At 33.4% G+C, this 27,649-nt stretch overlaps 1 protein-coding gene across 1 annotated transcript in view; it reads left to right on the top strand.

Annotated features, from left to right (window-relative positions):
- Positions 1-27,649, top strand: part of LOC118194458 (uncharacterized) — a 293,435-nt gene that overhangs the window by 196,345 nt on the left and 69,441 nt on the right. The window contains exon 3 of the mRNA XM_035365633.2: positions 14,935-15,015. Within this exon, the coding sequence (XP_035221524.1) occupies positions 14,935-15,015 (81 nt within the window). The remainder of the gene's footprint in view (positions 1-14,934; positions 15,016-27,649) is intronic.

Raw genomic sequence — 27,649 nt, 5'->3', positions numbered from 1 at the left:
AGTCACCTTATACAGACATGTATACCTTACATCTTGATTTCATATACTTTACCAAAGTGTTGATCAAGAAATTGCACGACATTCTTCTAAAAGTGCACTTTTCAGCCTCCTCCTGAAATTCGGCGCCCTATAGCTTGCCACACATGCTCAATCGGGTTCAACTCGGGTGAGTAAAATGGCCAGTCGATTCGGGTGATACCCTCTGTTTGCAAGTATTCTGTTACCACATATGCTGGTTGAGACCGAGCATTGTCATCCATTAGCAAAAACACTATATCTGGATTCGTCAGTAAATAATACTTGGGTCCAGTCGTCTTGGCTCCATTGAACATGACGACGGCACCACTTTATATGGACCCCTATAGAAGCTGGAGTAAGTGGGACACAAATCATTGGTTCTCTCCACATACAGTACGGCCTCATTAAGCCTTCGTGCAGCAGTAGAACAGCTAACTCGAATTCCTGTAGCAGCCTGAAGGTCTAAAACCAAATCTCTTGTATTCGCAGTTTCTTCGAGCCGACAGCCACACAAAACGTTCTTCTGATGCAGTTGTTGTTCTTGATCGCTCTTAACCAGGCTGTTTGTCAACTGTTCCAGTGCTTAAAAAGCGGCTCCAAACTCTTGATATGACACTTTGAAGGATATTCAAATCTTAGGCGACCTCCATTTTTGTACGAATGGCGAATAATTGGATTTTACCAATTATTCGCCACTTTTGACTCTCACGTAAATGGTGGCTTTGAGCCATACCTTCTGAATATTGATCATTATCAGAAGCCACATTCACTTTAAAAAACATTGCAGACCAGAATTCCAACATGCATCCATTGTCAATCACCGAATTTGCATATTTTCGGCGCTAACGTACGCTCGGAAGTGCAATTTTGTGTCCAGTTGTATTTAAGTAACATAAATAATTTCAGCATTGAATACTGTTGCAGTATTAACTAAGTGAGCATATTTTTTCTCATTTTCTTTTTTTAATTTTGATAACCAGTGTTCAATACAGTCCGTATACTTTTTCACCGAATTGTTTTTAGGACATTATCATTTGGAGTTTATCATTTTATTCGGTTTTTGAAGTCTGAGGTGTTCCATTTTTGTTTTGTCGTATCTTTGTGGCATCATTTCATAACGTTGAGCTTACCCTAGAGACGGCCTTGTCATTATTATACCGAAACCTGGATTATTACCTTTAAAATGCGTTTGTGTAGAATGAAAATACATATTATTTACTGTACAGAAAGAACTCATTTCTATTCTTAGAGTTATAAATTTAGGGATAATATGTTATCTGACTGAAGAAGCTGAATTGAATTGCTTAGTGTGAGAAATAGAGAAATTTCGTTAGCGTTATTCTTATCTCTTTAAAAGTCACTTTTGTTATATACATGGCGATAACAAATTTACACCAAGCTGGTTCGTTATTTGAATTTGGCAAAATTTTGTAAGAATTGAGTAATGTGATATGTGTTTTAACATTTTATAATAAGTTATACTAACATCATTTTAAAGTTGAATAGTGCGTAATTTTCTCGTAAAGGAAAACGCCTGCAGCGTTCTATTTTTCTTTATTGTCTAATGAAAATGTGTAGCATTGGTTGAAGACCGCCGAACTGTGGTAATTCGACCGATGTTCTAGAGAATGAGCTAGCTTTTTTTTTTTTTTTTTGATTTATTCTCTGCTTAACGTGAGTACGAGCTAATTTCCCGTAGAAAATCCTCCGCGAAAGTATCTTTTTAATAGACAGTTATCCCCGACTTGCGCGTGCCATAGTCGAATTGAAAAAAAGTTAATGAAAAAGAGACAAAACCAGAGTTCACAGCTTTACTATAATTAAAATCGCTTCTTTCGTATTGTTTTAATTCAGTCTGCTTGCTACATGTGTGTGCTTGTGAAATATGCTAACGGCATCTCCTTTGACCACATCTGTTTTGCTTTTTTAACCGCTAAGAAATCTTTTTGGAAATTTCGAAACCTAATGAACTTTTTATCAAGTCTGAGTGTACATTTGGCTTCTTAAATTACTCTAGTTTTTATTGGTTAAAATATTTATTACATATTTCTCAAACAATCTGTGTATTTTGTATACGATCATTTAAAGTGAATTTTGCATCATTGTTTCTATGCAAATGCCTGCTGCAGATGCCGCATCCGATTCTCTTTTACTCGGGGTTATATCATACAGAATAGAGTAAATGATAAATCTTCGAATGAGAAAGAAAAAAGCGAAGGAGAAAAAACTTGACGACCCAGCTTTGAGGTTGGCCTCTGAGAATAGCGCATGTAGTAGCCACAGCATCGCCCATTCTCGTTACCTATCTTGTAATGGTTTATACTGAAGAATCTTCCTTGCCAATTCACACTTCCGTGTGTACTTGCAGGGTTGCTATGCAAACATATTACAGCTCTTTTATTATTGTTACTTTGTTTTTTATCGCCAGCTTCCGATATGAGGTTCATGATGCGATAAATGATGTGTGTTGTTACCATTACTGAAATTTTCCTCTAAGCGTCTATTTAAATATATTCAGACTCATTACTTAGTGGTACATAATGCTAGACATTTAGTACATAATGGTACATAATGCTAGACATTCATGCTAGATTTGCATCATTATTAGAAACAATGATGCAAAATTCACTTTAAATGATCGTATACAAAATTTATGCTTGAATGATTAATAGGCATTTTAATGAGCTTTTAAAATGTAAAATGAAATACAAGTTATCCCATTTTATAAATAGCATTCCTTGAATTTTTCCTTCATGTTCTTCTTGCTACGGAAATAACAAACAACTAAATTTTTAAAAATAATTTTAACTGATTCTTAAATGGATGGCAAATACGATTGGATTGCGTTATTCTTAAGCGTAAGGAAATGTATTAAAAGATTTTGATTATTCGCTTAGATAATTATTAATAATTTTAAAGTTAATTTTTATAATTTTTGAACGGCAAAACTTATAGTTAATATTGTTGGACTGTATTATTATTAAATTTCAAGAAATGTACTGAATGATTTTGATTAACAGTGCGAATAGCTGTGATACCTTTAAACCTTTGACTACCAATTTATTCAATTTTTTTAGATATGTATATATATGCCCCGTTAGTAATCAAAGGGTTAAATCTCAAAAAGTGGTGACCATCTACACTTGGGGACGTTCCTGAAATATAATAACCGCAGATTAATTCCAATATACTATTGATTGATATTTGCTAAAAATTAACTTTTGTAAATAGTTTTGCAAATTGAATAACATTGAGACCGAATAGACGATTACTTACACACGAAGTTAAAAACACCTTTTCGAGTACATTTTGCATCAAATATATGTCTTTAAAATGTAATATATGCCTTTTAAATGTATGTTTAAATGAAAGTAGTACGGGTGCACCTATGAAGCTTTGAATTACCAAAATCAGTTTCACTGTTAAAAATTCGTGTATGTATTGTATATTGATGCACTGTTTAACCGAATACAGTATACGCTCATATTCGGATAAAAAATCTGCCATTAATAATAATATTTTTTAAGTCGGCTGCAGGCAGCAGAAAATGAACTCACGGGCCGCAGGCGGCCTTCAATTAGGTACCACTCACGTTATATATTACCACTGTAATTTATAAGCCAATTACAATGACAGTTTGATTATGCTTTTATGATTGGATAATAAGTATGATAATTTTGGGATTCGTGATATATGATATGATAATTTTGGGAATATGTAACTGAGATAATTTTGGAATAATTGTAGGAATGTACGACTAATTACAAGAATAGTGTACATAAATAAATATAAACATTATTTATAAATAGAGCCTGTTATTATTAAGACCATTAAATCATAACGTCCAAGTTTTGATTCTTATGACTGAATTTTCGTTTGTTGTTTTTCATATATGTAACATGAATATGACAAATTTCTGTCAAAAAGTCTTTCAGGGAGACATCTTTTATTAATCATTCGCAAAGCTTATTCTAATCTATAGCAGAAATTTTTGGGACGAGCCATTTATGTTAAAGAGAACTGCAAATATCACCACATATTGGCTTGTAACTTTCTGAAAGAAAATGCTTCCGAAATTCTTATTTTAGCTGAAGAAAATTCCTTGAATGCAGTATATTCACCGTTATTGGCTATAATTCCCCTCCCCCCCTCCCAATGGTCAGTTTTCACTAACCATTGGACAAACAAGTAACTATGGTAAAATGTAAAAATGCCATTATGGCTTCATTAAAAATTTAAAGAAGCATATTCAGCTGCTACCGATTGCTTATTTGAAGGATTTTCTGATAAACGTGAGATTACAGCAGCTAAGACTTGCAGTGTCCAGACACTATCGTCACAAAAAGAATACGTGCCATTTCAAAAGACATCCAAATTCAGTTAAATCGTGATTTGGAAATATGTGACAGGCTCTGACTACAATTTCACGAGTCGATAGATATAACAGACTCAGTACAGTTAGCATGGTATTTAGTAACATTAGTATAAAAGAAGACCTACTGAAAATATTACTCATGAAAAAAGTGAGGAAGAATATCTCTAACATATTTACAGCATATACAAAGACGGTAGATTTGGTTTTGGACAAGGTGTTGGCAATAACCCACAGGTAATATTACTGGATTTATTGCCCTCAGGAATTTTTTTTTCTCTGCGTTATTTTGATAAATCTGTTAATCCGGATATTTGGTAATTCTTATTACTGAAACCTCAAACTTGCTGTATTATCGAATTTTTACCGTATTGCTGAAAAGTTATATTTGAATTTTTTAAAAACTAAAAGAGATGGTTACCAGCTTAACATCTATTTAAACCGCGCGCCAAGTTCTTCTTTTTATAATTGTAAGGAAAAGATATAAATTGCCAAGTTGGACAAACCGGTAGCGAGTAGTTACGAGAGGTCACAGAGAACGGTGTCAGGAAGTTCTGATGCCTTGTAAGCGTAAAACTAGTTACTTCCGCTCTTTTTCTTTTAACCTTAATTTATGAGGACGCCTTTCAAACTTAAATTTAGTTAATTAATTAGTCTTGCTTTGCTGTTTAATTTCGATTTTTAAATTTAGAAATGCTTTAAATACACCACCTTAAAAATAGCTTATTGGTAATTGGGGCTACGCTGCGTAGAATTTGTTGTGTAACCGGCAGAAATTCTTGACTGTCTAGCATTATGTACCACTTTTTCTTTTTTTTTTTCCCTCTTATAAAATGAGTAATAGTATGGTAAACAGTTTTATGTAAAATTGTACAATGAATATCTGCATGTCTTCAGTTGTGAAACCTATTTCAGTATTTCTTAAATTAAAGGAAACTTTTGTATTTTATTCCTTAAACTCTTATTCTTAAAAATTTTACCCTTCAAACAGTAAAAATTATATAGATCATCATAAATGTTGTATGCAGATATCCCTATAGTCGGTGGAATGATAGACTGGTTTGTTTGGATTATGGCAAGTTATCATGAGTGTTTGTATGAGTTTTTTATTGCTAATGTAGCGGATGCCGTCGTGGAGGAATTTTTAAGGAACTCTATCTCGCATCCACGTTATACACGAAGTAATCCACGAAAATTATCATGCAGCCAATCCGTTTGTAGGGTTTTGAAGCCGGATAGAACTGCCAGTGTTCAGCGATGTTATCATTCGATCGCTAGTGATCCGCGCACATATCGAATAAAGGTACTTATACAACTTTTTTTCCCCCTCTGTTTTATGCAGCTATGAGGGAACGTTACGTTCTGTCCAACTGCGATTCGGAACCAGGAACTATATCTAAACCTAGAAGCCTGTCGATAAAAGCCAGATGACTGATTTTACAGCTAATTGCTACTTAAGAACAAATTTCGAATTATTTAGCCTTGACTGATTGATTTGACCGTGACAAAAGTAACCGCGCTATTCATACTAGGAAACCGGGCAGAACCTCTCTTGAGAAACAGTTGAAATAGAATTACCCGGAACTCCAATTATCTAGATCACTTGTTCTTTCTTGGGTTAATTAAAGTTAAACCTTTTATTAATTTATTTACATATTTAAATTTTTTGTTGATTTTTAAATAACAAAAAGATAATGGATGTTCATTGACAGATTTTTTAAGAAGCTTATTAAAGTATATTTCGATTAAAATTACAAATGTGTAATAAAATTTAATAGTGTATTATGTATAGGGTTTTTCGTAATTAAATGAAACATTTTAGAAATTCATGAGAAGTGTCAACTTTTATTATATTGAGATAGCAGCAAAAAAAGTTTTTGAACTTTTGCTGAAACAGCAAGTTACTGTATGCATTATGATAAACCATTCGCCCACTTCTCAATATATCTCAGCTGACCAAAGTCATTGCATTAATGATGTGGTTGCGAAGATCTTGGAGGAGAGGGAAGACCAAAGTCCTTGACGAACCCCGAGAAGAAAAAGTCACTTCAGATTATAATAGAATACCAAATTGGCCGCAACATTATCGCTTCGTCTTTACGCCGTCTCGTTCTTTGCATTCTCCTGTCCATTTTTGCGGCAAATTTTGATTGAGGTACTATTTTCAAACTATCTTAATGATCTCTGTCGTAACGGGTTTCAACTGTCTTGTTGAATGAGGAAATTATTGCGGTTTTCATTCAACCGTGTCATCAGCCAGCTTTCCAGTATACCCAAATCGGTACATTTTTTGGCTCATAAACGTCTGCCATCAGCACAGGTGAACACGTGCGTTTGTGAAAATATCTGAAGAAAGCTTACTTAATGAATTTATCACTATTTCAATGCTCGGTTGCGTAGCATTATAACTTATAATGCTCGATTTTCTATGACTAATCGCGTATTACGTATATTGTTAATTTTATTATTTTACGTTAATTAAAAGCTGTGTCGTAATATAATTTCAGTCAAATCGAAGTGTTCTATGTATGTGCTATAAAAGTACGATCGTTTTTAATTTTAAGGCCTAGTAAATGAAAATTTATGTTATTCTTTTCTTTTAGTTGAAATAAAAATGAGGTTGTTTAGGTGAATAAAAAGTCCCATCTCTTCTATACATTACAGTAAATACATCTGTAGTGTGCAGGAATAGGCAACTAAGTTATTTGTAATTTTTTTAATAATCTGGATGGTTCCCATTTAGTTCTGATATTTGGAATACTGCTTTTGCAGTTATTTACTCAGTATCCACTTCCAGGATATAAGTTGTTATTATTCCTTTTTGTCTTCAAGAAATTTGCAAAAATATTACTCTCATACCAAGCGAACACATTACTTAAATTCAGAAATTCTAACCAATGACATTTTTTTTTTTTACATAAATTAGGCGTTTTCTGTAATTTTTTGTTTTATGACATCCTTAGCGTTTCACATCTTTCCCATGCCGCCCAAAATCAAATATTTAGGCTCACGTTAGCGATTAGATTAGATAAGTTATAAAGGTAAATTAAATATTTATTTGAAAGTCACAAGTAATTTATGTAGAAAGGAATGAAATAAAACAGCTATTTTGAACAATCATGTCATTAAATTAATAAGTCGTAATTAATAAGGCGGATAAACTTTCCACTTTTAACATTCTTCTTTTACTGATACCCAACAGTCAGTCAGCATGCGGCCGTAATTTGATAAAGTACGTGCCGTCGTTTAAGATATCCGACCTCGTTAGGGTACCATTTTTTTAAAAATGGTTTTTATTTTAACTATAAACATATTAATTTGAAGATAAGCATATTAATGAGTGAAAACAATTTAAAACGTAATGCTAAGCAATTTTAATTTTGAAAAATAATGAAAAAAGAAAAAAAGGATAATTTTTGCTTAAATTTTGCCTTTACGGCAACAACCACGGTGAACAATGTATATATAAATATGCAGTTTTTTTAATTTGTATTTATGTTTACACTTGTTTTGTATGCAATGAAGCAAAATAATTAAGAAATATTCATATATTCTTGAGATATGTCAAAATGTATAGTATTTACTGTATATTTTCCTATTATTGCATCCAAAATCTAAAAATAAAAAGTAACAATTCAAATTCTAATTAATATTTCTAAAATCTTTTGCTTCAGAGCATGCATCAGATTATATGAAACATATATAGAAAGTATCATTAAATTTTATCCATAAAATTTTGAGTTATGGCTGTTACCATTGGCAATATTTACAGAAAAAACATTTTTCAGAAAACAAGTTTAAAGTTTTCATAAAACAATTTCTTAGTGAAAGAAGCATCCCTGATAATTAAAATTCCCCTGCTTTGTAACTTGACACCTTGTTTTTTTTTCTTCCCACACTTTGCACCTTTTCTTTCTAACAAAGCGTAATTTTTTCTTTGGGCGTTTGTAAAACTCGTGGAATGCCACCAAAAGTCATGATTTTGCACTTTATCAAGTTTTCGAATTCCCTGCTCAGTGTAAAATTCAGGGCACATACCTACAAGCAAACCTATAAATCCATTATTAAATAACATTAAATAACACAACACTTACATTTGCTCCAAACATTAATATTCGCAAGTTTATGAATGTTTCTTTCGGAACAATTTGCAATAAAATGCCATTAAAACAGTCTTTGATATTTTGAGTTTTGCCATGTAGACACTTTTTAATAACTCTTGTTTATGTAGTCAACTCCATATATGTAGGTTTAATTAAATTCAAAATATATATTGATATACCAGAGCTTTTGCCTAATTTTTTTTTTTTTCTGATTTTTTTTCCTGATTTCTGCAATCACACATTCATAGTTGCACCAATTCATTGATTATTGAGCAGGGCATTGGCTTCGAAGAAGAGCTACAATGGAACAAGCAGTTAGTACAACCTGCTGCATCTCAATTAAGTTTCAAACATGACTTCTAATTGCAATCCCTAATTCTGAAGTCAATAAAAGAATCGGTCAGTTTTTAGCGGAGTTTTTTACTTTTCGTAGTCTACTACCAACCCTTTTCTGTACATGTTCAATGCATTCCACTTTCTTGACCGAATCTTTACCATATATATCTTTCACAATTAAAAACCCCTTAGAATCCCCATCCTCGTAATACTCCTTGTACTTCAGCTTTTGTAATGTAATAGATCTTTCAAACAGGGGATAAGCACCAACTGCTTCCATACCCGAAGCTGCTTCTTTATAATTTGCAGAACAATTATGTTACGCTTTACATATGTCGTGCTGAAGATTGCATGCCATTCTGTTTATTTTGTTGCAAATGCTGCAAAAAATGTGACACAGCTTTCAAATCAAGCACTTTGTCAACGCTAATGGACAAAGCAGCAACACATACATTCAACGTCGAATACCCTCTGCGCCAAACTAAATACGAAATTAAAGGAAAAAACTAACACCAGATTCTTAAAATGTATTACAAAATATCTAAACTTAGTACGCAGGTTTATAATTTACAAAATCTTGATGATAAATAAAGTTTCTAAATAGGTATATCTATTTAAACGCTCACTTCCGGCCCAGAATATTGGAACTTCCGGTTTATTCAGTTACAGAAAAATGATTATAACTTCAGTTCTAATTAACCTATCAACAAGCAAAAACTTGTATTTGATAGCTAAAGATGTATTCTTTAAGATAATGTAATAAAGTAAAAATCGAAATTTTGACCGAAAATCGTCTTTTGTACGAGGTCGGATACCTTAAGCCAGCATTGCTTCCCAGAGAACTCTGAGGCTATGGTATGGAAACTCCTGGTATAGGTTTTAAGTTTTATGTGCTTTCAAGCAAAATCGCTTTCTTTAATATTTTGTTAGTTTAGCTTCTGGTCAAAATATAGCTTTGCTGTATAAATTATGGCTTCCAAAAGTCCTCTTACAGATTGATTTGCTTTCAATTGATTTCAATCTCTTTTCATGCTTGACCTAGTTTTTAACGGTGCTTTTTTGAGCAAAAAGATTGGAATATTTACCTGTCTAGGAAACTGTCTATGCATTTTTCTCTCGAAATGTATCTGTTCTGTCTGAAGCAATTCGATAAATTGCTTGCCGTTAAAGGAGGGCCGGATGATCCATCAAAAGAGATATACTACCTTGCTATTAACAGATTTTGTATACCCCCCTTTTTTGGGGGGGGGACAAGTCTTCCTTTTTTTTCCATTCTTAAACTATAATGAAAACTTTCATACAAACTTGTACTGGTATTTTTTTCCTTCCTCCCCACTCCTCTTTTTCTAAGCACTGATAAATAAGGATTTTTTTTTTTTTTTTTTTTTTTTTTTTTTGTTGTTGTAATAATATTACTTTTGAGTTGTTGTTGTAGTTGAATTTTTAAGTAATTGAACAAGAATTAAATTTTACTTTAATGTTACTGCCCTATTTATTTGGGAAACAGAGATCAATCAAAACTTTTTATCAGCGCTTGTTGGCAGCTATAAATTATTTCAAAGTCCATAGCTTTTTAATTTGTGGGTAAATTAAAATATGTATTGTGTGAGGTTCAATTATAGTTAGTGTTCTACTGGAGTTCCCTTTTCTGCAGGTGGAAAATGCATTGTCCTTAATACAGGCTATGTGTCTAGCGAAATCATGAATCAGGTAAAATCACTAGTAAGGCATCATGACAAATCACAAAGCTGGCAGAATCATTGTTTACTAAAATACTTGTTTAAAAGAAGTTTGACAGAGCTTTCGTTCTGAAAAAATTAAGTTATTCTATATGCTACAATTGTTTAATTGACCTTGAACATGTATACGAGGTGTGACACACACACACACACACACACACACACACACACAAAAAAAAAAAAAAAAAAAAAAAAAAAAAAAAAAAAAAAACAAGACTGTAGCTTGGGGGGGGGAAAGAGTGAAGTTGGCAACAACTGTTTGGAATTGTAATGATTGATTGGGTTCCTAGTGATTAGACTGTTAACCAACACTACTACATTGAAGTACTGAAGACTTCGGGAAAAAAGGCCACATTTGTAGAGTGATGGATGGCTGTTGCACCAGGACAACGCAGCCGCTCACACGGCTCTATCTGTCAAGCAGTTTCTAACCAGCAAAAACATTACTGTGATGGAGCAACTTCCTTATCCGCTTGACTTAACTCCATTCGACTTTTTTTTTTTATTTCCTAAAGTTAAATCTTGGTTAAAGGGAACCCATTTTACCTCAGTTGAAGATGTTCAGGCAAAAACGAAGAATCTCCTAAAGGGCCTTCCAAAAACCTAGTTCCAGAACTGTGACCAGTAATGGCAGAACCGAATGCAGAAGTGTGTGAATACTGAAGGGGGTCTACTTTGAAAGTGATAATGTCATAAAGAACTGATTCTATAAGTACAATGATTTATTGAACCAGTCTCTTTTTTGTGTGTGTCTGTCACACCTGGTATATATATATGTAAGAAAAATAAAGAATAAGTAAAAGATTAAATTAGCAGTGTAAATTAATTTCCTTTTTCTATTCTAAAAATAGCAACATATATTTGCATTGCGTCATTTCGATAAAAATGTATGTCATATGATTCTGACGTAATTCTGGTGATGCAAATTGAACTAAAACTCATGCAGCCAATAATAATTTTACAGCAATATTAACTCTCTTATCAAAATGCTTTGAGAACCAAAACTAACTCAGTTTGACTTAAGATTTCATCCTGAATATTACGCACTTTCTTTGTACGCTTTGGCTTAGCTAGACTTCTGTCTGTCTGCTGCTGCTTTCTTGCTACAAATATGTCAAAAATGTGAACTTTTTCGAATAGGCACATTTAATATGCCGACTTGTGTGTAGGCGTAACATTTTGCTGAAAATAAAACTGAAGATTTAATCTGCCTTCGCCTCCAGTTTTCTAGTCATTATGGATCAACACTTCTACGCCATCAAAATTACTTCTCCTTAATATATTACATACATATATCTTTCAATCGGGGAAGTAAGCAGGGTTAAGCTTTAAAAAGTTTTAAAAGTAACCCTCCCCGGAAAAAAAAAAAAAAAAAAAAAAAAAAAAAAAAAACAAGAATTGCAGATCGTAGATATGGAGTTGGATCAACTACATAATCGCTTACACTGAAGTGCTGTTTTTAAACGCATTTTGAGTTAGCTTCATTAATTATTAACAAATCTGAAGAAAAATCTAAGCTCATATCGATGTTATAATTCACATTTACTTAAATTATAAATGCAGCTCCGAGAGGAAAAATTTGTTGCCTCTCTTAAATTTATTTGCATTGCTCATGTCGGGGGAAACAGCCGGAAGCATTCTGGATATTTTGCATTAAGTTGCAGTTTCAAGGCACCTTGTTTACAGGATCTTTCTTCGATCCATAGAAGACGCTTTTCCATAATCAAATGGAAAAGTGATGCCGATAGCTTTGAAAAATCAAGATTTTCTGATGAGAGATTTTTATGTATGTGGTACTCTTCGATAAAATAAGCTTATTAAAATAGTCTGCAACGAGAAGTATCCGTTTGTAGTTAATTTCATTTTTTATGGTCATTCCCTCTGGTTATAATCGTATTATGGAAGCGAAAGGACGGAGTTCTATGCTTCCGTTTAGAGTATATATATATATGTGAGTGTATTTATTTAACATTTAAAAGGCACTGCTGCTTTTAAAACTTGATTACCTCCAAAGATAGTGATAACATGACCTCAGTGACCGACGTGATCAGATCTTTTCGAGCTGGCATAAGTAAATAAATGCATTTATTTATAAAAATAACTGAGGTTGAGACGTGACCATTCTATTAAGTGAACTTGTAGTGTTTTTTTTTTTTCCCTTAAGCAACTGATAGAAGTTAGTGTGTCTTTACGGTCACGTTTCCTTGCTCTTATTACACTATTTGCATACGACATCATAAGAACGAAAAAAAAGTTTTTTTTTTTTTTTTTTTTTCCCTCAAAAAAACGTTTCTGAGATTCTTTCGCCTGTTCATCCGATTTCTTGATGTCATCACCTCTTCCATATCTTTATTTGTTATTCATATCATATTTTTGTAGAATCATGGGAGAATCATCTGCAAAGTATTGTAAAAGCTAGTTGTCAGTGCACAATGCTCAACTGTTCCCTTGTATTTCCATATAGCACATAATTCTAACTTTGATTCTACACTTGTTTTTGTGTGTCTAATAAATGTATGTTTAATATGTATCTGCTTCAGATTTCTAAATTTAGCTGATATGCTTAAATTTAATGAGATAATAATGGAATAGCCATTCATATTAATTGATGCATATAATAAAAATTTAGTTATTTTTCTAGGTTTAGTAAGTTTTTACGCAACCTAACTGCAAAAGGAACGGTTTTATGTAAAATGCAGTATATGACAGAAGTTTGAAATATGGTCTACATCTGTGAGATATAAATGTGTAGAGAACGATTTTGAAAGAGTGACCAGTTATTAATACATAATTAAAAAATATTTATACGTGTATTTAAACGAAATTTGGACTTTCCAATTAACAATAAACGGTAACCTTCTAACTGTTAAGTAATTCTGATAAAAGATCTGTTATCCTGGCGATCAGTTTCCAAGAGAAATATTTTATTGCTTTTTGTAACCATAATATTTTTCTAAGAAATTTTCTTCTTTCTTTCCGCGTGCCTTCGTAGTGAAATTGGTAGCACATTTGTCTAGCATCCAGAGTTTAAATACTGGCTAGGGTGTCGCTGTTTTTTCATGTATCGTGCTTTAAAATAAATCTAATGATTTTACATACTTCTGCTAGGAAACTATTCTTTATGATCCATGAATAGTCTAATAGATAAATTAGCTCAAGTTTCGTTTGGTTTGTATTCTTCTGCATAAGATTAGGCGTGTCTATACTCGTCTATATTCTTTGGCGTAATCATTAAGCAATCAAATGATTAACTTTAATTAGTAACGAATTTTTCGTGAATGGCTTTTCTTGACATCAATGACGGAGGGGGGAACTCTGAAACTAAAAAAAATATGTGTAATGACAATTGTATGAAATCGGAATACCGTTTATGATGTTTTACAAGTTTCAGTGCCCTTTATTAACGGGTGCATTTTTGAATTTTAACCCTTTGACTATTAATGGGACGTATGTGTCCCAACTAAAAGTTTAAAAATTACTGCTGGGTTAAAAAGTACTTAGAATCTGCTGAATGTTGGGGATCATCTTCCAATAGTTAGAAAATGAAGACTCTGCTAAACAAATACAAGTTGCCCGATATATAATGTTGTGTTGTGCAAAGAATGCTTTACTCTGTACGATACGATGTAAAATCTATTTCATATAATTAACTTTTCCAGAATAATAGGTTTTCTTATAGTAAGTCGATCACTACGTGTGGGACATCCCACCATTAATTAGTTTTCAAGCCAAAAGCTGGGACATATGTGTCGTCCCAGCTTTGGCTTGTCAAAAAAATCCCGAATACTAACTTTCCTTTATTTATGACATATTTTATTCACTTATATAGAAAACGGGGTAATTTTTTTTAATTCGTAGTCAAAAAGTTAAAATATTTAACAGTTACTTATTTCGCAACACTCAGTAACAGTATAACACCTATAAGCTAAAATGCAATAAGCGGAATGTTAACTATAATTCAAGTTTTCTTCGTGCGTTCATTGTGCTTCCTTTTCAGAACTGATATCTACTGTGATCATTCGTAAGAACTTTAGATGCATTGGACAGTATTGCTGTTTTTTTTTTTTTTTTTTTTTTTTTTTTTTTAATTTTTAAAAATTTTTTTTGAATATTTTAAGCAGAAATAATACTATTTTAAATGTTCTTTCGTTGAGGGAAGATATTTTTATGCCTTTTTACGACACATCTTCTACAAGTTAGCACTTTTTTTAATCGTATATTGCGTATCTCTTGTAATTTTGTAAAATTTTATAAATAATACTTTTTACCAAAAGTTTTAAATTACGTGATATTTATAAATAACATGTTATGATAAATTTTAATTATTAATTTTATGTATAATGGTAGCAAATATTTTTATTTTTAGGCCACTCGGAAGGTGTGCTGTTGTGGGTACTTGTTTGTTGCCCCGGACTGGGATTTCTCTTTACCTGCCAATCGAAATAAGGTAGGATTTTTTTATCTTTTCATTCTTATTGTTGTACCATTTTCAGTGTGATGATTGGCACTGTCATGCATTTGATGCATTAATATGCTGTAGACAAATTTATCTAGTATGCTGTTACAAATTTCGGTACTTATGTATTATCCTGTCGACCAGTAGCGGACATTTCAACAATGGTCGCCAATCATTAAGACCTGACCATAAGTTGACAGATTTATCTTAAGTCAACATCCGCAGATATCGACCCTACCATCTCAGTACCTCAGACTAAGGTGTCTCAGAATCTCGAACAAATTTTTTCCAGTGATTAATTATAAGAGATGCTTAGCATATAAACAGACAGACTGTACATACAAATAGATTTTATGTCCATCTTTTTCACTAAATGTACAAGACCTGAAACATCGAAGTTCAGACCGGCATTTGAGTCCATCGGCATCGTTAGTTATGTTCGTTTACCTCTTACATGTTGAGCGGCAAAATTATTTTTGGAAGATGATATCCATTAAATAAACACTCATGTACTTAATCCGTAACGTTTAATGATGCAGTGTACAAGTTCCAAACTAATAGTAATACTTTTAATAGTAATTTCGGTTAGATTAGCGGAATATCAGCTACTTGTTGAATCAATTAATATGGATTATCCTTTAGTGAAATACATAATAAAGTGTTTTTTTTTTTAATTTATTGCTTTTAAAACATAGTTTGAGAGGAAATAATAGACTGCGAGTTACGGAATGCTATGATGTTCTTTTTACGAGAATAATGAAATGCATAAAGTAATCGCATATTTTCCTGCATAAAGAAACTTGTAATTTGGAAATGGAGATCCAGAATCGCTAAAAAAATACCGCTTGAGCATTTTTCTGAAGTTGGAATTATGTATTTAGATCTATTATTGCTTTTGTGTATTAAGAATTACTATCATTTATAAACATTATAAGAATCATTTATAAGAATTAAAGAAATATTAAAGTATATAATTTCATCATCTAAAAGTGAATAATGAAGTGTGTATGAAAACGTTATGAGGCGTTCGATGAACCTGACCTTTATAGCTCCTAGCAGCTATCACGTTTTTGAATTACACGTTGCATTTCTAAAACAGTTTTCCATAAGTATTACGCTCATATTTTTAGTATGATTCGCTGAGCAGTTGTTGGAGTGTGTCAGCCTTTTTAATTGTACCTCGCATCTTAGTAACGAAAATTCTTATTTCGTTTCCTCGATCTACTTCATTGATCAAGAAGTAAGAGACTGCGTCATACTTATTAATTACTAACAGCAAACCTTCCGCCAGGAAGGAACTCCCAACCGTCATTATTATTTTTTCTCCTTTTCCCGGTTAATGCGACCTTTTGAACAAATTTGGAAATCGTTTCATTTACTGGGCTCTGCATTTTCTTTTTTCTGGACTCTCTTTCTTTCTTTCTTTCTTTTTTTTTTTTTTTTTTTTGTATCGTTTTGTTTTAATCAATTTGCTGAAACATAATCCAGTGCCCGATCTTTAGCGGATTCTCTCAGAAAATATTTGAACTGCTTTTGAGGGTTTCATCATTCATACAATGAATTAACGTCGCATCCGTTAGGTTTCGGTATAAATGATCATCCGGCACCTCCTACACGAATATTCTCGCTGAGAACTGGAAGTCGCTTGGCGTTTTTTCAGTTGGCCTTTTTTCTTTTAAAATTTCGAATCAGTGTATCATTAATGCATCATTTATCTTATCATCATATTTTTTTGATTGATTACAATGCATTTAATTGGTTAGACCTAATAAAAGCGTTTAATGAAAATGGAAACTTGATATTTATACTTTGCGTGATGACGTTATAATGCAAAGTTTTGAATTCGCCTATAACAAAAGAAATAAATAGTGACGTAGACGAAGAAGATTACCCAAGGCCAGTTAGCGTGAGATAATGAAAAATCTGTGAAATTCGCCGAAAAGGGTTGTAGAGACATTGGATTGATTGGAAGCAGAAGAAGAGAAAAATGAGCAATCGCCTTCGCCGGGAATCGAACCATGAACCTCTGGAATACCGTCCCAGCGTGCAGAACCACTACACCACGAAGGCACGCTAAGAAAGTTGGAGAAATACCTTATATACTCCCCCTTTTAAAAGGCGACTGGGGGTTTTGGTTACCCAATCGCCAAATCCTGGTGGGGAGAAATCATCATCCACCACCTTTTAGTTCGGGCGCCACTGTAGAGACATTAGGTTGACTGGAAAAGCCGGAGAGATGAAAAATTAGCAACCACATTTGCAGGGAATCGAACCACGGACCTCTGGATTACCGGCCGAGCGTGCAGAACCACTACACCGCGAAGGCACGCAAGAAGTTGGGAGAAATACCTTATAGGGTGATATTGAAAAAATAAATAAAATTATATGTGTATATATAGGCGGAATCTTATGAAACAGTTGGAATCTAAGAAGCGTTTGAACTCTCTTTTGAAAATGCGCTGAATGTGATGATAGCTTTAAATCAAAAACTAATTGAATATAAATATAAGTAACTATATGCGATTTTTTATTCTTCAGTACATTCAAAAATGTGGGAAGAGTCATTTCTCAGAATTATATAATTTTAATCCGATAATCAATCTCTGAAGCCCCGAAATGTCGGATTATCAGACTTTAGCTATACTGAGTGATGTCTCTAAGTGAAAATTCCTGTTTCGAGAGTGTGCCTCCTTTTTAGCCGAAAGGGCATTAGCCCAGAAGGTCTATTAATTTTGTTTTAGCATTTTGAATTGAAAACATTAAATGTCGGTTGATTTTTCAAATTGTTGCCACCAAATATTATCGCCCTGTGTTATAGTACTTGAAGAAATTAAATAATGAAGAATCTGCATAAATGTATGTATATGTTTCTCGCATTGTGATAAAACAACGGTACCTAGAATCATCAAATTGTGAATAACGTAATCTTCCACATAATATGGGCAGCTAGAAGCCCGAATTTGAAATTTGTTTCATTATCGATTTCATATTTTGTAACACTTCAACGAATTTTTGATTAACAAACTCAACGATTTCAAAACGAGCAATGGCGAAACTGTACGGGGGGGATATTTCCAGCGCGCGAAACTGTGTATCGAAAATTACAAATATATGATTTTTTGCGATATTGAACTGAATTTTATGGTTTAATTGCGAGGAACATGATATTTAATAAATAAAGGTAACCTACAAAACGTTAAAAAAAAACGCCACTTAGGTCGTAATGTAAAATCTGATAGCTTTCAGATTTTGTTGTTGTTGTTTTGCGTGTGTGTTTGTATTAGATTTTAATGATTTTCGATGATTTTTCTGTTAACTTATATGCAAAGCACTGTTCTAAATTTTAAATAAACGGTCATCTGTAGTCCAGAAACGAATTAATTCATTTTATAACAGTTCTTATGGGGGGGAAATACACTGTCCTCCAAAGGACACTTAAGGAACAGCAGGTTTTTGTGTTTAATTTGAGAATGAAGCAACATAGAAAGAAGAAATTTACAGGACATGTTCAACAATCTGTTGAAAATAGAATACTGTTTGAGTTCACTAAACAGTTATAAACTCAGTGTTCTATTTTCAACAGATTGTTGTGCATATAATATATTAGCTTGCGCATGTAATATATTGCCCTCCAAAGTTACGGAAAAGCAGTGTTTTTTTTTTTTTTTTTTTCTGTGTCTAATTTGGGAATGAAGCAAGATCGAAACAAGAAATTTACAGGACATGTTCTCTCAACAGTTCTTTAATGAATGCGACGTAGAATGTTTCTGAAGTTTAACACAAACATGAATTACAACAAAAAAATTGCATTCTTGGCAGAGAAATCCAGTCTTGGAGAAATAGTACATCACAGTTTTTTGAGGAAAAATGGGGTGCAAAAATGGGTTCTAATAAGGAATGTGTCCAGGCCTAGCTGCAATACGTTGGCGGCAGCGACTGAATTGACAGCATGGAAATGCTGTCAATTAAATTGCCGGTCAGTGAAATGGGAAGCAACGACCAGACACGGAGTAAGCCTTGTTCAAGCCCATTTAACGACCTTAGAGGAGGACTTAAGCAGCAACCTGTTTCCTTGGGTAGTCCCAAGTATGATGCATTGGATTTAGGTCTGGAAATTGAGCTGGCCATTCCATCCGCTCGATACTGTGAAGATATTCTTCAGCAATGCGAGCTTGGTGCTGTCGTGCATTGTCGTCCGTCAGAAGAAATCTAAAACCAAAAGCTGCGGCATATGGGAAGACATAATGATCAAGAATCTCGTCTCGATATCTCACACTAGTCAAAGTTCCTCCATGGAACACATGCGGGTCAGATACGACGCAGAGGGATCCCAGCCTAAACCATTATCCCACCACCTCTGTAACTGTGTCTATCCTTAATGGGAGATTAGTTGTATCTGGTGTATTGTTCCCTCCAGATCAGCTGACGGCCATGAATCACTTTTCAGTGTGAACCTGGACTCGTCTGTGAAAAGAACAGACGCCCATTGTTGACTGATCCAGGAGCAAGTTCTGTTGCTCAAACGGGCACCTCAATGTCCTCGGATCAAGGGAACACAAACAACTGTTCGTCTTGCATACAGACCTGTATTGTTCACTCGACTGCGGATTGTAGTATCTGAGATTCTTGTTCCTGATGCCACTAAATGATCTCCCAGGAGCTGAGGCACAGTAATGTTATGCCTCCTTCAGGCCGAAACAGTTAAATAACGGTCTCCCGAAAGTGTTGTAACTCTAGGTCTGCCTGGAACATGTCTGCTGGACACAGAATCCTCCAATTCAAACAGATTCTATAGTTGGTAGATCACACTACATTGAGATGTCTAGCAACATCAGCTTGTGGCATCCCATTTCCATCCAAAAATCATTCGATAACATATTTTTACTTAAAGGATACTGATGGAACATGACGCTCTTAAATTGTGTCGCCTGCGTACGGGGCATTCGCTGGGAGGCAGGTAACAGGTAACAGAAGAAGGGGACACCTGTACTGTACCTTCATATTATACAATCAGATAGCTGTAGTCCCACGTTCTTTGTTGCGCTGGAATCCGCTTCACACTATGGTTTGGCAAGGAATTTTAAGGGGATTTATGTTGAGAGGTAACTGCATATTGCTGTGGGGATGTACTGTGCGACTGTGAAAAAGGAGAAGTGATATCACGTAGATGCAGACCGTGTGCTTTCAGGATAGCCTAGTTCTTTAAGATGCGTTCCTTTTTATTTGATGATATAGCGTTGGATACGGGGTTTTGTCATCTATATTGTCCAGAAATCTGAGATGATGGCTCGATGTCAGTGGATACCTTGCCACTAACTGTGTTCGGTAGTTGCCGTGCTATTGCAGATGTACTGGTTCGTATTGCTTAGTCATCATTTATGAAAATAGGCCATGACTTGCAATATAGAGTGTTAGCTGAGTTGCGAAAGTACACTTTTTTTGCTGACTACTTTGGGAAAGAATATATAGGCACGACGCCCTTGTGGTACATGGTCCCATTCTTCTTGCCATTCGCTTAAGCCAAATTATTGGCGAATCTTTCGAGGTGACAGTATTGTAGGAGCAGATGTTGCGAGCTGCCTCCTTTATAAGTGCATCTGCTCGGCTCATTTTGTTTATTTCCGATGTATACCTTTATCCAGTAGAAATGGAAGTTAAGGTGGGAGAAGCGCCGTTAGTTTCTTTGAATGTTACTGATGGTATGGGAGAATTGTGAACGGGATTTAGGATGACATGTAGCACTGAGAGGTTGTGGCTGTAAAATTGTCGTTGCGGTCTCTATTTTTTACTGCATGAGTTATTGACATTGCTAATGAGTGCGATTCTGCCTGAAAGATGCTATTTTTGAGTGAAAGTTGCCCTTTCCATATGTGTGATTCTTGTTCATTAGTGATCTGAACAAAGGCACAGCAAATTCAATTATCTTGGCCTGAAGCGTCAGTGTTGTTCATGTTAACCTTTCTCTATGTTGTGTTAAGTTTTTTAGTTCATAATAAATCCTATTTATTTTAACTGAAGTTTTTGTGTTTTCTGTACATCGAAGTTAGATCAGTGTAAAAGAGATGAACTAATGTGAATCTAGTTCCAAAAGTTAACAGCCGAAAAACACATACATATAAAATACTTGAAAAATGTAAGTGCAAAAAGAAACGTTTGTGGAGATATGAAAAGTGCCTTCCGGCGCTTGACGTGTGACTACGCATTTTTCGATGAAGAGTTTCAGCGTTCTAATTTATCACCCTTTAGAAATTTTCGTGAATGTTTAACTATTGTTCATTTTAAATCTTGTATAGTGACATATGATATTTGTAAGTAACTATTTTCATTTTATTTTCGAAAATTATAAAAGTATATTAATGGTATAAGGCATGTTATAAAATTATGTACATAATGGATTGGCATATTAAGAAAGAAAATAACATAGCTTATTTTATAGTATTTTAACCGATTATTATACCAGCGTATTTTGTTTTCCATTGATTTGTGCTTATGGAAGGATTCAGTTTCATAAGCACAAACGTATGCATAGTGCGTACATATGCATCGTGCATAAAAAATTTGCATTTTTTAAGTATTATCAATTTATCCATAATTTCAAATTTTCCCAGAAAATATACGTAGAAAGTTGACCTTATCATCCGGAAAATAATGATTTTAAACTGGAATATGCACCGCAGATTTGTGCAAATAGCGGTGTAGCCGAACGCCTATTTTCATAACTTGAATGTCGAGGTTGATCGGGTGACCTCGAAGTGTAACCGAAAGTTATGCTAGACTTAGTCCGCCTTATTTTGCAGGCGTGGTCTGCCCTACCCTACGCTTATGACCCAGGCCTTCACAAAATTATACTCCAATACGATAACCATACGTAGAGTCGCAGCATCATAAATACACTTAGCGTATGCGTGGGGGATCATTTGCGAATAATCTTAATATATTCATCACATTGATGTGCAGGCCAACGTTTTTCCTCTTAGCAGTCAAACAATGCAGTAAACACGTTCTGAAATTTGAAAAATAATTATCTTAAATGCTAAAGTAGTAAACATATGTAAAACCCTTAACAATTTAAATATTTGAAATGAATTAATAACAGGAAGAAAAAATCTGCTAGTGTAAAGCCCTGGCCTGAAAATAGATTACAAGTTTGGACGTATTGATGCAGTTTATTGTATGAATTATAAGCCATGATACTGAATGAAGGTAAACACAGGGTCACTGTATTATAGGTACTTCGAAATTTGCTTTATTAGTAGATGGCTAGTAGTTATCACCAAGGAAAAGTTTCTTCTTTTTGCTTAGCACTCAACATAATTGATGCTTTTGCACATTTGGATCTTCTGGTCTGTTTTAAATCTTTCGTTGAAGTTACACTTCGACACGATGTGTTTTAAAAATAATGTTCAGAAAATGTTTCACATCTATGCTACGTTTTATTTGTATTAGTTATGTGAAATAAATGCGCTTAGACGAGTAATCACTTTTGATGGATCGTATGTTTAACATTCTTCTATTAATTAAGAACTTTAACTGTCTAGTTTATCTAGTAATTGTTCATATATTAATTTTAACCTTTATTTTGTATAAGAGATTAACTTTGCTACAGCCTGACAATTTAAAAATGTCCTTCAGACGACTAGTGTATTTAGAAGATAGAGTAGCCAGGGTTTGGGGTGAACTGACTATTTACTTTACAGGAATGACTGGATAAGTTCCCTTAACTAACTGCTTTTGCCTCACAAAGGTCAAAGTACTCATTTCTGAGGACTTTATTATTATTATACATTTCTAACGAATATTTCTCTTTTGAGATATCATCAGCAGTCATTTCTGCAGGAAAATATCACTGTCTGGATTTTATTTCGTCGCTCCTCTTTTGGACTTAATATTCCATGATAGTTCGTGTTTTGTGCTACTAATCTGTGGCTTAAAGCAGAGTTTGCCTAGAAATGTTTTCACCTCATGTGCGCCATTATATGCAATGCAAGATGTCTGGCCAATAAATAAATATAAATGAAACACCTATACAAAAGAATAAAAAAAGAAAAAAAAAAAAGAAAAGAAAAGATCTGAAAGAATTTAAATTTTAACCACGACCAGAGTGTTTGTGAAGGATTTTTATACTCTCGCTGAGCTTGCAGTATACCAATCTGGTCTCAGACTTATTCCTGCTAATAGGATTTTTTTTAGTCTTTTTAAACTTCATTATTAAATATCGTTTTCGTCACGTTTATAGTACTTTCAATAGTAAAATCACAAAACTTTTAAAAGCTGCATATTTTTAGAATTCTCGATAAAATGTCAAATATTGCAATACTTATATATTTTTAACTTTTAATTTTGGGTTTTATGAGAAATATTTACTGGTAAATTTTTAAACTAAATAATGTTTTAGTGCATATGTAGTGTAAATACTGTTTAGCTTCCCTTTAACAAGCTTTCCACGAATGTCTCTTTCCTCTTTGATAAGTGTCTGCAGTTTGGTTTCTAATGATAATCAATCGAATGCGGTCAAATTCAGTATGTACTAATTTGTAAAGAAGGGGAAAACTTTGCTGAAACAGAAACTACCAAGAAATCATATGAATAAACTATTTATATTTAAATAAAATTGATATCTTGTGTTCCTGTCTAGTAAAGGAAGTCTTTTAACATTTAAATAAAATTTAAGGAAGGACTTTTTTTAAAAAAATCTCTTAATAGAATTAAAAGGCAAATGTGGTTCATGAGCATAACGCTTGGCCTAATAAGTATTGGGAAAACTTTGCTGAAATAGAAACCACCAAGAAATCATATGAATAAACTATTGCTGTTTAAATAGAACTGATAGCCTTTGTTGCTATCTAATAAAGGAAGTCTTTAACATTTAAATAAAATTTAAGGAAGGACTTTAAAACGAAAAAAATAGTCTTAAGATAATTAAAAGACAAAGTTTGTGGTTAATGAGCATAACGCCTGGCCTAATAAGTATCGATATTAATTCAGCAGTTTGATGCAGGATATTAATACCCAATCATCCATTCGTTATGTGAAAGCCAAAGATCTGGACTTATTACTATTTTAAAACAGTTACCAGACTTCTTACAACTTACCTGTGACATATAAACGTGCCTAATATCTAAACCTTAAATTTATATTCTCTTCTCTTGAAGACTTCCTTTTTGTTACAATGCCAAGAATTAAAGAATATTTTTATGAATTTTTGCTTGATTGCATGAAGCATAATTAATTAACTTAGCTGTATATGTATTTTTTCAAAATATTGTTAAGAACTGGATGTTGGTTTTAGGTGGCTCGTTTTATTATACTGATAAAGCGGTGTACTGTTGTAATATGGAAGAGTACTTTTAAAAACAGTTTTCATGTTTTAAAAAAGTATACATAGAAGACGCTCTCTCTCTCTCTTTTCTTCTTCTTTTCTTTTTTTTTTTTTTTTCTTTCTTCACTTTTCAAGCCATAAACTTTGTGGATATTTTCCTATCTTAAACTGTTTCGAACAGAATAATTTGTGCTGATCAAAAGAAGCTACTTTTCAAAACCGGTCGGTAGACCGCCGCACACGTGATAAGATTTGTAACACTGGTTAATAAAATTATATAAAAAATAAACAACTCAGAAGAAACGTAAAATGTAGGAACTGTTTTTTCTTCGTGATTATGATTATCTCCTCTTTCTTCATTCGAGCCTATTTATGAAACAGGAAGACGATCCATTTTTCCCCCCTTTGTTCTGTTGGTTTCTACTCCCCCCCCCAATCCCATTTCATTTTATGACCAGTGAACACGCGAACCCGTGAGAAAACTTTTCTGCAAAAGGGTTGTTGGTCGGAATGAATCGATTAAAATCGATTTTTCCCCCTTCTTGGGAGGAGGGGGGTTATTTTGGGATAAGCGATTTTGGCGTTAATCGTTGCCTAAGAAGCAGTTTGGAAAAAAACGTTTGCATATTTCTTTATGCTAACTTTCTCTTAACGTTTATTTGGATGTTGCGGTTAAAATGGCAAAATTATCATTATATTGAAAGTGTTAAACAGATGATGATTGAAGGTGGAGGTTATGCGGAAACAGATTTTACGAAAGTATCATCTATAAACAGTTTACGAAGTTAATCTTCCTAGCTAGAATTTTTAAAAAAAACGTTGTTTATCGAGACTGCGCTTTTAAGCGCACAAAATTAATTTGTGGTAAATTATATTTTAATATTCTGTGCATTGTCCTATGCGATGTAGTTACGAATGGTAGATATACAGGCCTTCAAAATTTAAATTCATGGGAGAATTTTTTTTAAATGTAAACTGAATTTATAGTGTTTTGGATTGTTGAATTCGAAAATGAAGGGCTAGGGAAGAAAAGGCTAGGGATGAGTTTCTGTCTCATCCCTAGCCTTTTCTTGACTGTTGTATAGGCCCACATAACTATTAAAACGACTAGTGGAGAGGGAAATGAAACTATTAAAAAATAATATTTTGTATAATCCAGTCGAACTTATTTTGCATTAGAAAATACTGTATACTTTTTTGTAAGAAATTTTTAAAAAGAATAATTTACAGAAGGAAAAATACTTAAGACCTTATATTGTCTTTGTCCATAATATTTCGTTTATTTTTTTATTATCGTGGGGGCTCCGCATTTTCGCAGTGCAGCATCTAACAACAATCTACAATCGTTGTTAACATACCAGTGACTCTGGTATCTCTTTTTTTTGGGGGGGGGGCATGACTTTGCCTCTCATACTGACAAGCTGCTGAATTGAAGACCTCTAAACATTGGCAACAAGTCTCTTACGGCGCTGACATGGCAGCCCGTTTAGATTTTGAGTAAAATGTATTCTTCCTAGACTTTAAAACGGTGTTGACACTGGTAGTCCGATCCTCGGCGAACAGGCTTACTGCATAGCCATTTTTATCAATTGTAAGGTAAAGAAAAAGCTTGAAAAGTGAATTTATGCTTAGATGAACAATTGAAATACTTGGGCTTTTATAGCATATCTTCAATTGTGTCCCTATAGCAGGCTTCTTATGTAAGAAACGTAATAATATAGTTGTTTACAGCATTTCTTTCTTTTTTAAACTTTTTCCTAACAAATTTAAAATTTCATCTGACATTAGGGTTTTTTTTTTTTTTTTTTTTTTTTTTTTGTGTGTGTGTGTCTAACGACTATTTTGTGTTAGCTTGATAACTGTTTGGACAAGGAGCCTTTCATCGAAATATTTAGATCGATTACCTCTATTGTCAATTACAAGCACCATATTCTCTAACGAATGGAATAATGCCTTAAAATGAAATGGCCATCCAACGCGCTTGTGCATATAACAATACCTACAACTTCCAGCCATTGTTTTCGATCCCCTATCATCTATCTTGAATAATTTTTTTGATGTTAGCTCTGGTCTAGTCCAAGGAGAGAGCTAAATTTTGTTGACTGTTCAGTGTTGATGTTAACTCGTCACGCGTATTGAAGGAATTAAATTTTTTTGACTGCTCAGTGATCTCTCGCAGATTGTTTTTGTTTACTCTCATTTTCGAAAACATTGCTTGTAAATGTAAACATCGATCAGCTGAATGCGTCTGTAGTGGTTTAAAACCGAAATGTCTGTTTAGTTTCAGTTTTTTTACCAGCATGTTCATACTTTTAAATATAATCTCTCTCTCTCTCTCTCTTTTTTTTTTTTTTTTTTTTTTTTTTTTGGTGTGTGTGTGTGTGTGTGTGTGTGTGTGTGTGTGTGTGTGTAATATTTTTTTTGTAATCTCAACTGGTGTCGAGATTACAATAATTTTTTAGTAATTCAAAATGGCACCGAAAAAACGGAGAAGCAGCAGCAGAACATTTAAAATAAAAATGTATTATTGAAGTTATTTTTTCCCAGTTATTTTTCTGTTTGCTAAATAAGAAAATGCGTTATTATTATTTTTGGAAACCGCGAGCAGCAGGTACTCGTCCACGCCTGTTTTTTTCTGTTTGCCTTTCTTGATCATATTAACCATCATGCTGATGTAACTGCTAAGGCTAGGAATAATAACTAACGTAGGCAATTCATGCCTTAATTCACATTTATTTCCTAATATCTTGAAACAAATAACAAAGCAGTTGTGCAAAAAACCACAAAATGCAAATCATAAAATAAGCTCGAAATAATAAGGCTTATAACGTCCTATCGATTGTATTATTGAAATCTTAAAATTCACAGTGTTAAATGTATAAAAATAACATCTAATCTATTTTCCAAAATAAAAGTTTTAAAACTTAGTATACCTTATTAAATTGCTTTACAAAGCGTTTCTACCCACAGATATACACTATATTTGTCAAAATCATATCACATATATATACTATATTTTTAAAATATTAAATGTTGCTTTTAGATTTTTAATGTTCCTTTTTAAGACCTAAAACGTATGGAATTGATCAGTCTCTTATAACTTAATTGGTTATTTTTATTATTCGCTTTCAAAAGGAGGTCAAAGCATATTTGCATATCCTTCCTTCACGACGAACTGAATAATGCTTGTTACTGTTAAGGTTACTTCCTCATTAGGGAATTGGCTTATGTATAGTCATTTTTTAGATGTCGCTCATGATTTATTATTTCCCATAATGCTTTGTTGATTTTTTTAGTGTTCCACAA

Source organism: Stegodyphus dumicola, chromosome 5 (assembly GCF_044657685.1).
Source record: "Stegodyphus dumicola isolate Sdum_Otavi_A_Nest chromosome 5, ASM4465768v1".
NCBI lineage: Eukaryota > Metazoa > Arthropoda > Arachnida > Araneae > Eresidae > Stegodyphus > Stegodyphus dumicola.
This window is presented reverse-complemented; position numbering and strand designations above follow the sequence as displayed.